Source organism: Solea senegalensis, linkage group LG6, assembly GCF_019176455.1.
Source record: "Solea senegalensis isolate Sse05_10M linkage group LG6, IFAPA_SoseM_1, whole genome shotgun sequence".
Lineage (NCBI taxonomy): Eukaryota > Metazoa > Chordata > Actinopteri > Pleuronectiformes > Soleidae > Solea > Solea senegalensis.
In genome coordinates, this window is record NC_058026.1 from 24,664,681 (window position 1) to 24,680,807 (window position 16,127).

At 39.6% G+C, this 16,127-nt stretch overlaps 1 protein-coding gene across 3 annotated transcripts in view; it reads left to right on the forward strand.

Annotated features, from left to right (window-relative positions):
- Positions 1–308: 308 nt before the first annotated feature.
- inpp4b (inositol polyphosphate-4-phosphatase type II B) overlaps positions 309–16,127 on the forward strand; it is a 124,728-nt gene continuing 108,909 nt past the window's right edge. Inside the window, exons 1-2 of one of the 3 annotated variants that reach the window (XM_044028724.1) lie at positions 309–625; positions 7,438–7,482. In XM_044028724.1, the coding sequence (XP_043884659.1) occupies positions 541–625; positions 7,438–7,482 (130 nt within the window). In that variant the 5' untranslated portion in view covers positions 309–540. Of the gene's footprint in view, positions 626–7,437; positions 7,483–16,127 lie in introns of those variants that run through there. The other 2 variants (XM_044028725.1, XM_044028726.1) reach the window with 2 other exon arrangements.

Below are 16,127 nucleotides of genomic sequence, written 5' to 3' on the forward strand. Positions count from 1 at the left end.
CTGCCATGTCTGGATGCAGCAGTGACTGCGCAGTGAGAAGAGAAAAGGAGGGAGAGAGTGGGCAGAGTTTTAGTCTCTCTGGCTGTGTTGCACTGTGCAGGCTGGTCTAGGTGCCCCACTGACAGCACAAGATTGATGGATAGAGCTGTGTATCGCACATAGCATCAATTCTGTCCTGCTTTCTCTTTCATTCCAAGTCTCACTCCCTCATCAGTCCTCCCTTTCCCCACTTCTCCTCAACTGCTCTCTCTCTCTCTCTCTCTCACACACTCTCCCCTTCCCTCCCTCCCTCTCTCTCTGCTCCAGGTCTCTCGTGGTCCCCCCCTCTCTCATATTAGTTTCCAAAAGGCATCTTTAATGCTGCAAGAGAGCGAGCCGTGAGGCAGCAAGAATCCAAGCTTGAGCGGATTGCTATCTCTGTGACAGCTTTTCTGCCTGGCAGACTGTGTGTGAGCCGTGGAACTGGACTGGACTGTGGCATTTCGAGGAGGAGGTGGGAGAGGAGGTGCAGGGGGGAGAAGTGTGAGGCAAATTGGACAGATGGAGGACGGCAACCAGCACCTGGGACACTGCATGGTTGACATGAAGGAACTGAGTGCCAACCCTGAAGGACTGACTGCTGCTGGTGAGCTGACTGTGCCGAGTCCTCTGTCTCTCAATCTGTATCATCTCTCCTTTATAACTCTAAAACTGAGTCTGTCAGGATGCCATTGTTTGTGATTATTCCAGTGATTAGTTCTTAGTTCATATTTTCCCTCAATTTGCTTTTGCAGAATCTCTCTCTCTCGCTCTGTTCCTCCCAACTCACTGTGTGCCTGCGTGTGTGTGTGTGTGTGTTAGAAGGGTGGACATACCTGCAAGCGTAAGAGAGGCAAATAAGTTGAAATGTATGACGATCAATGATCAATTGATTGAATTCACGGCAGTTGTATTGTTCTATGTGGAAACTAATGCCTCAGGCTCCTAATGTTGTAATTATTAGAAAAAGAACAATAATTATAACAGAGAATAAGAAAATGTACCCAAGTAAGGTTTAAAATTAGAATAAAAATACATCCTAACCAACTGACATTTGAGTCCTAATGTTCATATCTCAGGTGTCCCAAGGAAATGAATTGATTTAAAAAAAACGTCCTGACTTTTTCCAGGAGTCCAATTATGTGTAATTATGTAATAAAAGTTATAAATGGTGGGTCTCACAAGGTGGTGAATTATATCAGAAATTCCGCCTAATGAGGTGATTAGTGCTGAATTTGATTTAGAATCTCAGCACAGAACGTTTTGTAAAACAGTGTTAGTCAAAATATAATGTCTATGAAATTATCACTATTTGTGTCCCTGTCTGTGCTTTGCTTTTTTATTGCAGTTGTATTCCATATGGCCTGAATCTATTGTCACTAATGAGCACTGGTGGAGGCAAACTAGATGTCTCAGTGCCCATCACAACAGGAGAATGCTAAAGAGATTAGCCATATCAGTGATGCCTCAAAGCCTGTTCTTATACCTTTGCTTACCAAGAGCACTCACTATGCATGCACCACCACTCAGCATTTACATTGGCATGCAAGCTCAACACCATCATCTTCCCCATGGGGACAAATAAATGGAACCTTAGCAACAGGAATGAGAGTGTTTTCATTATGTCTTTTCCCCCAAAACTGTATAGATACATGCTGATCCAACGTATATGCAAACCTTATGTGTTACATAAGGTAACATGTACACACACATACATGCACACATTAGAATGCTCACCCGCTCCACAGTTATCACCTGATTGGGAACCATTAAAATCGTAGTCACATTTTAGATATTTCATCTGACAGGTGTGGGAGTGTAGCAGCAATGACAAACACCTCACTTTACCTCTGTTTTGTTTCCCTAAGCATCCTGGGAGACAAAAGGAAAGAGCAAAGCACATAATTACCATGTTTGGCACGAAAGACAAGTTGACAACCCCACATTATCAGTCGCAAGGTGAAATAGTTTGTCTCCTCCTCCGTGATGGGAGAGAAAAGTGGGAACCAACTGGTTGCTTCTCAGTACTTATTAAGGTGGGACTGAATTGGCATTTTACAAACATAAGGGGTAAAAATGTCTCCTTTTTTTTTAAACTGTTAATCATTCATTGCAGCATCTGCATAGACGTGTCACTTTTCAATAAGATTGCGTCATGTTCGATTTCTATTGCACGCTGCTTATCATCACAAAACTATTATGAAGCAAACTGTATGTACCCTTGTTAACTCTCCATCCCCCATGATGCAACAGTCAAAGATCTCCTCAGTTCATCCAACTGATTCACAACACTTCATTAAACGCCAGCAAGAGCACCATCTGCCCCCCCTCAATCTCCCAGGGCATTAATGTGACGATAACTCACTCTCCCATTCACCACCACTTGTCCTAATGGGATGCCTATGTTTTGTTTTTTTTCAAACATCCATCGAGTTAGAGGTAGTATGTTAGCCTGGCTGATGTCTGAACCTTCAGAGAGGATGTGCAGGTGTTAACTCCAGCAAAGAGAGGAAATGAGAAGAGTGAGATGTGACAAAAGGAGGTGTTGGAAGAAAGACGGCAATTAGTGTGTGGCTGTGCATCTGTGGAGAGGATGAACACAGTTGGTGGTCGTGTTTGTATTTGGGTTGTTTTCTCTGAGTTTTTTTTTTTAATTCCTTAGCCCGTCATGTATAAGTGAATTACTGATATTTCCAGAGTAAATAATATTCCAAATTATGAACAGGATTTGTTCTTTTGGCATAGGTGTTTGCATGTAATATCTATTCATGATGTGGATAAGCTGCCGTGATAGGAAATGTGTACTGTGTGCTTTGTGAGAGGGTTTATCAAAGCTGTCTTTGGAAACGGCTTGATTTTCTTAGTCAAGATGGAAAGCATATGATGGGACCGGAGCAGCGACAGGCTGTATTTGAGAGCCTTTACTCAATTATTTTGTGTGGAGTCAGGGATAAGCAGCAATCCCGTGTGAAATCTGTTTGCGTTATCCCCCCCCTCCCCACATTTCTTCATTACACAGTATCTACAAGAAGCTAGTGAGTGGTTATCACACTGTACTGTGGGTGAGAAAGCAGGGCTATGAGAAGAGGAAGAGGGTTAAATGATCATCTGCGAGATGGACAATTTAAGTCCCTGTACATTAATTAACTTTGTCATTCCAGAGAAATCACCCAGTCTGCCTACATCCTTACAAATTACCCTTTTGCTCCCTACAGCATGCCTTTTCCCCACTGATGCCACCCGCAGACAGGGAGGTGATAGATTGGAGGTACAGTGGGGCTCTGCTGTTATTTCTAGAGCCAGAAGAAACTGCAGCTTCCGCGGGCACACCTCATTTGCTTTGGGCCCCTCCGGGAGTTACATCTGCATGTGCCGCCCGCATCCCTGCATGCTGCCTGCCGCCATGCTGAGCATATTACCATATTCATAATGCCAGCAGATATTGATTATAAATACCACACCTGTGCCACTTTTCTCCACATACTTATCCACACACATTGGTGCTGGGGCACTGGTGAGCTTTTAGGAGATGGAATTCAAATGTTCAAGTACAGATGGTTGACCTCTCCCCGTGTAATGGGTAATGAGTGCAATTAGTATTTTTTTGTTTGTATTTGTTTTGGCCAGCTTGATTCTCACCAAGGGTTAATGACACAAATGTGTTCAGTGCTCAAATACAAAACTGGAGTCACTGTGTGACTAACAGGTGTTCTGTCCTCAGGTTCTGCATGCATAATTAGTACATGATTTTAATAAGCGGGGGAAAGTGTCTCACTGAACAACGGAGCAACCTTTCCACACCTGAACTGGAACACCGCTAAAATAATATCAAGCCAGTTTTCAGGCTCAAAGATGCATAATGTTCATCCGGTACATTTAGAAAAAAACCCTCAACCTGACCTCTGACCTGAAAATGAAAAAAAGCTGGTACACGGAAGATGAAGAAGAAAACAACAACACGAAGGAATGTGGGGAATGTGACGAGGAGACTTAATCTCTGTCAGCTTAAAGAATGAAACATTTTCTGAGTGTCTCTCCCCATCGTACTAACCAGAGGTGGCAAAAGTACTCATATTCTGTACTTAAGTAGAAGTACAGATACATGTGTAAAAAAATACTCTGGTTAAAGTAGAAGTACTGATTCAACTCCTTTACTCAAGTAAAAGTAATAAAGTGCAGGCTCTGAAATGTACTTTCAAAGTAAAAGTAAAAAGTAAAAATTTGTTTTTTGCCATTAATGAACCAAAATACATCCTAATTTTTTTGATAATTTTGTTAAACAAAAAGTTCAGACAGAATAATAAAGATTGAACTGACCAGAGGTACTGCATGAGCATCTGGGCATCCCCCCCCGTCTCCCTCTTTCCTTCTTTTACCCATGCTTTTACGTCATGTCGTCATCTGTGGATCATGTAAGGAGTAGAAAGTACATATTTTTGTGTATTAATGTAGGGAGTAATATTAAAAAGTCATCAGAAAAATAAATACTCAAGTAAACCTCTGGTACTAAGCCACCAGCTAAAGTTGTTTTGCTCTGTGACATAACAGACCAACCTAATATTGATCCCCCTGGTGCACGTTTATGTCATTCAATGTATTCCATTAAGTGTGCATGGAAACATACAGATTGTCAATGAAACTTCCATTAACACTTGACACTCTACTTAAAAAGTCACACTGTACATTTCTGTCATCTTTTAGCTTCAATCACCCTTTCATAGGTGATGTGTAGCACAGATGGAATCCTCTAGAACTAGACTCAAGTGACAGTCCCTTGTGATGATGTGGCATCAGGGATGGGACCCAACATCTGGCACTGTTTCAGGCCCACCTAGTTAAAGAGTCCTTTGTTGCCAACACATAACATGTCGTCCTAGCTTATTAAAGTTTCATCAGCACTCGCAAGGAAGCCTTGGTGGTGACAACATGACACATGACCCCTAAGGAATGAAATGAAAGGAATGTTAAAAAAAACCCCGATAGTGATGCAGACAGTTTATTTACATGTATAATTGGCCTATTTGTGTAACTGTATGTGTTTACTTGCCCGTGTTCTTCAGCTGTTTGTGCAACTGATTTATTAGATGAGATTTACTGTACTGTGTATGCACACCGCACACTGCACCACATTTGCATACGCTTATTTATTCAAATGTAGCCCATCTTGATTAAAGAAGAAAACTCTGGTGATTTGAAATTTTATTCAACACATTTACTGAATATCAAAAATGCACTATGTTTTTTTTATGTTGTTAATTAAGAGATAAGTGTATATGAAGAGGGCACACGCTTTCTATTATGTCTCGTTATTAATTACACCCATCGTTCAATTGATACAAATTTGAATGCTTTAAACAATACATTACAAAGAATAAAATAACAAATAATGTATTTAAATGTATGAAGTCATAGTCTTATACTGTCATAGACTCCATGGAGCTCCTGGCCTGTGCTTTTCTACCGATTCCATATTATGGAAACCAGAGATATATATAATATTCATGGGGCAGTCTCACATTTAGATCCAAACGTTAGAGAACTCGGAAAAAAAAAGTACATGTACTTGTGAGGCTGTAAAAAATAGAACAGAAACACCTTTTATATATTTGCTGACAGTTGAGGGAAACTACCATACTGTGACATTAGACAGTGGGAGACATCAGGTTTTATGCATGTATCAGAAAAAAGTATTAATGTGCAAAATATTCCTTTATCGATGGAAGAATCCAAGAAGCCCCTTTTACCCGTTAATTACAGGATTACTTTGATTAATTGTTTGTTTTTTCTTTCCTGCCTGAAGATTTCCTAAATACTTTGTTAATTGATGTTTTGTTGGCAGGTGTATCTCGTCTTCACAGATGGTTAGGACCTGGTGGTTAAAGCTTAGGATCAGTTGTGGGCTTTTAATGTATTTATCTATATGCACTTTTGCCTTTCCTTAATAGTGCATCATTTAGTTTTTTTTAGACTATTGCTTAGTCTGACTCGTCTCTGTGACATGTGTGAAAACATTTTATAATGAAAGGCTTTTCAGGTACTCCACGCTAACTTATTCCACATATACTAACCTTGACTGAGCATAAAAGCTGCTTCAAATCCGTGGAGATGGAAATAATTGTAAAACACAAGTAAATAATTCTAAGTCTCTGTGAAGTATTACCACAAAATGTGTGGTACACATCAGCAAGCATCGACTACCCATGGCCCATTAGCGAGGCTGATGAGCCTTAGAGAGGCCAATTGTGTCCAAGCACCCCAGCAAAAAGCCATTTAGTTGGTTAGAGACCTACATGTTGGACCTTCACGCAGGTGTTTCATCTGTTCGGTGTTTGAATGGTTGAGTGATGAATGACGGACAGTGCTGAAGCAGTCTATCCATTATTATGGCACAACCCCCCAAGGACAAAAGTTTCCATGCTTTTTTTTTTTTCTTTACAAACATTGCAGTCATGAGTTTGCATAATGCAAAATGAACAGTCACCGACGTGGCTTTTCTGGTTATAGCTGTTAACTCTTTAGACATAGTCAAGTTTTTTCTGATCCCATACATAACTAAACACACTGAAAAAAGTATTTTTTATTTTGATCCCTAACAATGAAGGTGTTTGTAAGTCTGTCTACATAATTAACTGATTTGATATGAACTCGAGTTAATTAACATATGTATTACTCTGTTAGTGTTCTGCGGAACTGGAGAAACGTTCAGTTCACCTGTGTTAAACAGTGATGTTGCATCACTTCTCTCACAAACACCGACAGGGGCACGCAGAGAGCACACAGAGCAACACAAACCGGCAACAGCCATCTTTAATTTAGACTTGTCATCCGGTTAATTTGTCACAGCTCAGCAGGCAACACTTGAACACATGATTTTATAGCAGCAGGATTTGTTATCCACTAAGGATAATTATGTGTGCAAATGATTATTGGGGTCAGGAGAACATTGCACCATGTTATCATACTTCAGGAAGTTTCACTGAAGACATCATCATATGCCAGATTGGTAAACGTTGCCCAACCCTAGTTCAGACTATATGATTGTCACCTGTTTTTGGCTAAAGTCATTTGTTGATCAAATTAAGGTGACAATTCTGGAGAAAAACGATCACTGCTGTTCAGAAGCTAGTGTTGAATATTAACAATTTCCTATGAAGATTTTCAGCCCTTTTATTTAGAGCATTCTCAACAAAGTATCCTTGTTTTTGCTCCATCGCTCACACCCCAGCAAACAACAATTGTAGATGTCATTCTGGGCTCTGGGAAATTGTTGTGGGATACAAGAGCTTAAGCTTTAGACTGTGGGTAATGTGTGTTATTTGCTTTGTCTCTTCCATTGTTATGATGTTTTCCTTTTCTTTCCTTTTATCTCCCTCTACTTTTATCTTACCTACCCTCTATTTTTCTTTCTCTGTCTCGCAGGTGCCATTCTAGCACCCAAGTTGTCTCAAGTGGAATTCAGCCTTGGTAAGTCCTGGGTTTATTTCTATGATTCCAAAGTATTCTTTACTTCAGAGGGAAGTACTATAAGTGCAGCCATCCCAGTCATTGTTAGCATCTTTGCAGGCACTTACACTGAAGTCCTATGGCCTTGATTGGACAATTGCACACTTTGAGTAATGTCAGTTCCTTCTTTCATTGGCCCAGAAACACAGTAAAGCTTTATGGCCTATGAATGGTTTGCATTTATGGCCTATGAGCCCTCATGGCTAACATTATTCCATAGGTACCACATGTTACTGCAGACTAAAGATACAGTAATGCAGAGATCACTCAGGATTAATGGCATATCTGTAGACATTCTTTATGCAACTAAGCTGTTTTATTTCTGGAAAATGTAATATTACTCAGGGCAATGCACTGAATGCTGAAATATTTCTTATCTCTGAGAGTCAAAACAGACAGGATATATATAAATATATATGTTGGACTTTTATCAAGCCCCCCCACTGTTTAGAGACTGAATCCGGGGACAGTAAAGTTTCTATCCATGAGTAGATTTGGTTTCTAAAGTTTCATTTCATGTTGTGAGGATCATTTTATAAAGGTATCCTCCTGAGAATCACTTGATGACCTGCTGGGTTTTCTCTGTGCCTGCTGTCAACAGCATCTTCTTTCATAATCGAGTGTTTCCATTCCAGTAAGATTTCAGTGTTGTTTTTACAAAGATGACTCCCACTGAACCCCACACACTCTCTATGACCTGTCTGATGCCCTTAGGGCTCATTGTAATTCTGACCTCAATGCAAAGACAATGGGACCACCAGGACTGTTAATTGTCAGGAATAAACATACATCTGTGGTTTAAACACTTTAAAAGCGATTTAGCTGGTCAGGTGGTACGCTGCTTCTTTACATTAACTGCCTTGGTTGAACATTTGCCCATTGTACAGTGCCTCTGTAAAACTATCACATTTGCTAAATCCACATAGAGGTGTTTTAGTTAGATTTCTTTTTCTTGTGAGAGGTGACATGATATATATGTATATATATATATGTATATGTATGTATATGTATATATATATGTATATGTATGTATATATATATGTATGTATATATATATGTATATATATATATATATATGTATATATATACATATATATACATATATATGTGTGTCTATATATATATATACATATATATGTATATATATATACATATATACATATATGTGTGTGTATATATGTATATGTAATGGATTATTTTTAAATTGTTTTAAACTCATTATTAACAATACAAAAAGAATTACCATTGACTCATAACGCAGCCTGTGACATGTTAAGAAGCCCCTTTAACTATCCTACTAACTCCTGGTTAAAAACAATAATATTTAGTGAAAAACAAGTGTTAAACTTTCCTGCTCGGCTCCCCGACCGCAGTTAGAGAGCGTAGGGGAGGACACACTGTTGTTCTCCAGCGATGAAGAAGTTTCACTTCTCTTCAGGTTCAGTTACCCAATTAACTCCACACGGCAGGTAAACACATGGACGACCACCTCTTGCCTTCTTCTTTTGAGTGTTTATTACAACAAGCATCCCAGAACTTCTTCCGGTACAGTTATAAGCTTTTGTCGGCTAATCTATCTCGTCTCTCTCACTGTAGCTCACACACACAAACACATCACACTGACATCATCACACATCACGCACCTCCTGCTCTCTTAAAGGAATACACTCTTAACTCTCAGCTGCTCCCACACAACACAAAGCTAGTTAAGCTCAAGGCCCTATCCACATGGAATCCAAACAAAAGGAAAGAGAACATTACATCATAATGATGACAATACTACTTCTACTTGTAATAACAATAGCCTCGCAACTGGATCTGGATCCTGTAGCCCAGGGGTCACCTGATAGATGAGGACAGAGAGAGAGGGACAGAGGACAGGGAGCAAAGGCACAAACTAGGGGAGAGAAGGAACAAGATTAATGTCATGTAATAATGTCATATTCATACCCTGAGTGTGAGTGAGTAAGTGAGTGCACCACTGCAGTCTCGGTCTACAGCAGCATAACTAAGGGATGGTTCAGGTTTGCCTCAGCCAGCTCTATACGTGCTCTATCAAAAAGGATGGTGTTACATCCAACTTTAGATACAGAGTCCTCTGACATGCCAGTGACATCCCAGGCCAGCTTGAGTCTGTCTTCATTCAGACTGAACATATACATGCAGTAGTGGCTTGACTTGAATTTGATATAGCACAATCAGTCTATTGTGTCTGATTTTCTAATGCCACGTGAATGGAGTGACTGAAGAGCCCCAGTGGTCCGCGTTAAAGTCTCCTGAGGTCACATGGCAAGCCTGTGGTCATGTGACATTTTTTGTTTAGTCTCCAGGGAAGAGATGACAGAACAGCATCGTAAACGGGAGATAGGTGGTTTTGTCGACCCCTTCCTCTGCTGAGAGATGGTTTCTCAATTTTGACATAGATGGCTTCTTTCACTCCCCTTTCAAACCATCTGTCCTCTGTCCAAAATGTGCACTTCTATATCCTCAGCGGGTCACAGTGAGCACCACTCAGACTTTCGCCCAGATATTTAATTTCTGTCTTTCACCACAAACTGCAGTAGCCTCTTCAGTCGCAACTTCAAGAAGTCCAGTTGCTACTGATTCAATGACTTTGGATGACTTGGACCTGGAATGAGAATCGACACAGAAGCCAGTGCAATTTGTGGTGTGACTGACTTCCTGTCAGTTTTGTGAATTGATTGCTGCTGCTCCACACTCCACAGGGTTGAAAAAAGTATACAAATATTTATGAGTAACTGTTGGTGTTTATTTGTGTGCACACACTCATAAGATAAGATAAGATAAGATAAGATAGTCCTTTATTTGTCCCATAGTGGGGAAATGTACATTGTTACAGAAGCAACATAGTAAAGATAAATATAATAAATAATAAACATGCATTACCAGAAAAGAAAATCACAATATAAGAAGATATTCACAATTAGACTATAAACAATTAGTTAATGTAGAATGTACATTATAGAGAGCAGAATATACACAGTATGGACTTGATATTTACAGCATAAATAGCATATTGCACTTGTGTACAGTATTGCATGTGTTTGTGTTTAAATTGTGACCACAAAGTGTCCAGCCTTTGCAAATAATGCTGCTGCTGCTAATTAGCATTTAATTATATAATTGAAGACACATTTGGCATTCAGGAGATTATGGTTGTCCTTAGATGGTAAAGATTAAAGGGGAGGTCTCTTTAACACATGAAGTTCTTTACTCATCACGACGAGTGCCACACAGCCGAGGTAAGACAGCTATTCACTGGTTTCTGAAGATCCTCAGGCAGCTCTTTGAATATTGACAAAATGACACTGGTGATGTTTTATCTTGGGTCATTATCTTGACCAACATGTAAAAACAAGCCTTTTTTTCTTCAAGAACTAAAATTAAACTTCAAAATACTAAATGTATAGCGTACTGCTGTCCACATAAAGCCCCATATATAAAGTCAGAAAAAACAAAGAGATAGGATTTACTCCTCAGTTTTGTGTAGACCCATGGTTCTCAAACTGTGGTACGTGTACCACCAGAGGTGAGTGAGCTTCCTCTGGTGGTAAATCACAAATACTGTTCCACTATATATGCAAGGGTATGTGTTCGGAGTAGAGCTGAGGAATATTGTGCATAGAAAATTAAACGAATAACAAAAAATTTACTAATAAATGAATAAATAATAAATAAAGTCACTTTTCAGTTTTGCTATACCAGTGTGTGGATTATATGTGAGGAAGAGGAGGATGATGAGAGAGCAAATGATCTTACTAGCAATAAATCTGCCTCCTGTCCATAGCTGACTATGCCCGGTCTATTTACACCACTGCATTTTAATGTAACGCTGTTTCTTCAAGAACTGAATATTTCCTCGGGTTTACTTGGTATAAAGCGTTTAAGAACCACTGGTGTAAACCCTGTAGAATACAATGCTCAGCTGTTTCTCGCGCTCATCCCTTTGTAAATTTGACACCTTCAAATTTATTTTTCAAACCCAACCATAAAGAGTTTTAGGATTATTTATGAGAACTTGTGTTTTTTCTGTCATGACACCAATTTCTGTCTTTAATGAGACAGTTCACAAGACAGTTATTATATACAGTATGTGTGACGGGGCGCTAATTGAATTGGATTTCTCGGTGGGAAGAAATATTGATAAATGTAATTGTTGTTATAATAATGACTACCACCCATCACCATTCTTCAAAAAAGTAAACAGGTCATTTTAAAATGCCGATAAGATGACACGTGGTTGTGAAATCAGCCATGTTGTCCTTTGTCTAATTAGTGCAATTAAGTACTTAGCATGCAAAGTAACAACAGTGGCATATTGGTGTTGATGTACATGTATAAAGAGGCATGGCTACACAGATAAGAACTATTTCTAGAAGGTTTGCCTTTAACAAACATCTCACGTGGTAGAAAGTTTCAAGTCATGCTGTTTTTCACTTGAACTGAAAACCAGCCATTATTATAAATGATTCAGTTCTGAATTATAGTTAATGGATGATATCCACTACCTACAGTAAGAGCGCTTTTGTCCAGGCGTAGAGCATATTTCTGTATATGCTGTGTTCCATTCCCGTTGTCCCAGCTGCCCAATCATCCATCTCCCTGGTGTCCCAAATAGTTTCATCTTCTGCAACCACACATGCTCACCTGGTTAGTCCTGACGCACATTAACACTCTACCAGTTCAACCTGAGGAGAGAGAAGAGAGAAGAAAAAGAAGTCGTCCAGTAAAAGAAGAGAAAAAAGCTTGAGGAAGGGTCACTGGGCCTCACCACTTCTCCATTGCTGCTGCATTTCAGTGTACCTTTAATCACCTCGACATTGCAGATGTGCCACAGGTTAAGTTCCACACAGAATGCGGCCAATTTTATCCCAAATTTGACCATCTGTCCCACTACATTTGTGGGCTGTAATCGTATATGATTGACCTGGTCGTGCATTGCTCAGGAAACAGCCAATCAGAACAGGGGGCATTTTGTATGTATACCATTTATTTGTGATAGTATCTTGAAAATGTTTTTTTTTTTAATTATATGCAATTAATACAAGCTTGAGGCTGCATTCACACATGAAACAGCAAAAACAGGAAGCGTTTTACTAGTTTGATGTAATATGTTTGTCAGTAGCTTATGAATTTACATGACTCATAAGCAGCACAACAGTTGAAGGGCGTATTTATCTCAACTCGACAGCCCTTATTTTCTTCCCTTTTTCCCCAGACCCACTGGCAAACAGGTGTGCCAAATGGCGGTACATGCAAATAATGTTGTCAAACTAATTGAAGCGTTGAAATAATTATCATGATGAATAATCGTCTTCTGGAGATGAGCATATATTTGTCTCCTGTGGCAACTCCCATGACTCCCCTCTCAATTAAATGGAATTTAGATTCATTGTGCGGTCACAGAGGCCCACTGCATTAAAACTAATTTCCAGAAAATTCATTGTGAAAGAGCTCGGCACATTCCAATCATACAAAGCAAATACAGCATTGTGATTGAAGTCTGCAGCGATGGTAGAAACATTATTACTCCAATTGCTCAATGGTTATGGCCCTTGAGGAATCTGCTTTAGTATGCTATGTCACTCAAGCCAGCCTTTGGTCATTGCAACAACGATTTCTCACATCTGCTTGGTTTGTACAAGTGTTAGTCTGTGGTTAACATTGTTGATTTCTGACTGCCTCTGCCAACCAGCTATGCCTTTAGTTACTAGCTCTTGTCGAAACTTGGATCGAACCACAAAACAGTGCTACATGGACTTTGCTGTCCACTAACTATAAATTAGTAGAGAGTGGGTCTCAGATTTTCTCACAGCTGCTTTGCCAAGAAACCCAGGCATCACAATATATTCCCTCTCAACCTTTCCCTTGGAAAAAAGTTGGCTTGAAACTATTGACCAGCTATCTCTCTCCAGTCATGTTGTGTCTGGGTAATGGCTGGGCCACTTTGCCTTATGCACAATGAGAACAGATGACTGCTTTTAGATCAACCCAAAAGGACACTCTGCTGCTCATTGAACTGACGACCCATGGCGGCAAAAATCATTACCTGAGGTTCCTGCATTAAATATCTCTCTATACATTGCCAGTGATACATTTAGAACACATTGATCACCCCATTGTGTTGTAGTGTAATTCAGCATGATTCAATGCCAAACAAAGCCACCCCCACCTCCCCTGGCTATCTGACACATTGAAATAACAATGCCGTTATTTTCACACACTGTATTATATTTGATTATTTTTCCAAATAATTCAAAAACATAAATTCTCTATCCTTAACCTATGGATATGACACAAACAACAACATACAGGTTTGATTTAGGCCTGTCATCAAGTAAACAACTTACAGCTAACAAACCACTGCCAAGTTTGTTACAATAATCAGTAAATATTACTTCTCTTGTTTGCAGCCATGTAGTCTTTTTTTTATATCGATTTAGTACATAAAGCTTCTGCTATAATTCATCTTGAGGGTTTTGCAATTTGCCAAATGAATACATGCTTAATAAGTTTCTTGTATTCAACACTAGGTAGATAATGCACAAATAAATACCCTGCAAATATATTGTTCTTTATTTTAAATTCCTCTGTTTCTCTTGTGTACGAGCCATTATGATAACCTCTCTCCCAGGCCACAGTTTCCTCCCTCCCTCCATGTCAGTCTATCATTATCCTCGCTCTCACTCTTCCTTCCTTAAACTCTAAATGTCTCTCTAAGGGTCCCTGTTGCCCTTTCGCACTCACCCTCTCTCTTTCCCTTTCCTGCCACCTTCTCCCATCATCATAATATCCGTGACCTTAGAGAGGGAGACTAAGTGTTGTATCCCCTATAAGGGATGTTGCATGAAAATCTGCTGCTGCGTGGTTCAGCACCCCGTCTGATTTCAGTGCTGTACAGGATGGCTGTAGTAGCGAGGTCATGAAGACACATAAAGCAACACACTGAAAGGGAAAACAAAGATACACTATGTGTCTATGGCAACCAATATGGCCTATAGCTGGCCTATGCAGCCTCTGCCTTTAATTGTATGTAGCACATACTTACATACGTCAGTGTGGGTCCATTTACAGTTAGAAAGCCTCGGCTTATGACCCACATATCACAGTCACATAGACTTTTATTTTATGAAAATCAGTGCATGTGACCATGCTATTGTTTTTCTTAAAAATTGATGTTTTTTGGCTGCACATTATTTATTATTATTCCCCTCTTTTAATCCTTCTCTCCAGACTCGCCCTCATCCATTCTTGACTCTCGTCCCTTGGCGTCGCCTGTAAGAAACATTAACATTTCAATGTCGCTGTGAGCATCAAGCTGGTACTAAGCAGCCACTGACAAGGAAAATAATTACAATTTATTTATAATCATTGATGATTCAGTGTTATTCATGGAAATGTTAATATTGATCAAATAAAAGTCAGAGTGTGAGCCAGCAGTGGATATCCACCAAGTCTAACCTGGATATCTATCCTAACCCTGTGTCAATGTGCCAACAGTGGGTTTACATTGGAGTCAATTGAAAGGCCAGTGTGTCTCTTTTGTCGGTAAGGCGACGCTGAGGGATGTCCAAGTAGCCTCACACTCAGATCTGACAGAAAGGGAATGTGAAATCAAAAAAATCACTCAACAAGACATGCTACAGACGCAGAGGCTCTTGATGTCCTTATTTACTCAAGTCAGTCAATCACGATGCACACACAGAATGGATTAAATCCCATTTTAACTGGAATGATTCACCCTAAAATTTCGGAAATGTGCAAAATCTTCAACAAATATGCTTTCAGTTGAGAGGGTCAGAATGCCCAATGGGACAATTGGCAGGATTTGATAATGGAATCTCCCACACGACCGCGGTCATAAAAAGTAAACACACTGCACTGAGCTGGATTGAATATTATTGGATGTTTTACATGATGTGGTTAACTAGACATTGTTAAGACTTTGCTTTTTTCTCTGTCCCTGTTTTCTATTCTAGTCAAGAAACATGCAGTTTGAGAATTAAACATTTTGTTCTGTACTGAAGAGATTTAAGAACTTGTAGTGAGATAATAGTCCACCCAGCGTTATGTCGTGTAAGAGTATGGGTTGCTTCCTTGTTCAGTGATGCATATGTGATGCACACACTCACACTCACACATTTTTTCTTTTATTTATTATCTCCTTTGGGAAACTATAGCCGGGAATAGATCAGTGGTCCATGAGCTCAGTGATTTCTGAGGGTCCAGATGGATTTTAGTTCTTCCAAATTAGTAGTCCAGAATAATGGCTGCTATTAAAATTTCTGAACCCCTTATGCACTTCACATGTCAGATCTATTCAGATTTAAATGTGCTGATGACATTCATTCACGTGAACTTCAATCAGCAGTGTGATTCACAAAAGGGTTTTCTTTCTTTCAAACAGTATTTGAGTCTTTTATGTATTACACGTCTCTCGGTTTGCTATGTAATGACCGTATTCACTGACTTTTTCATGATTTACTTAATGCTCCTCTGCTGTGGCTTTACCTCTACTCGCTCTGACGGTGGAAACCATATAAATACCAAAAGAATCAGAACGGGCTCTGTAAGAATTGGATTGT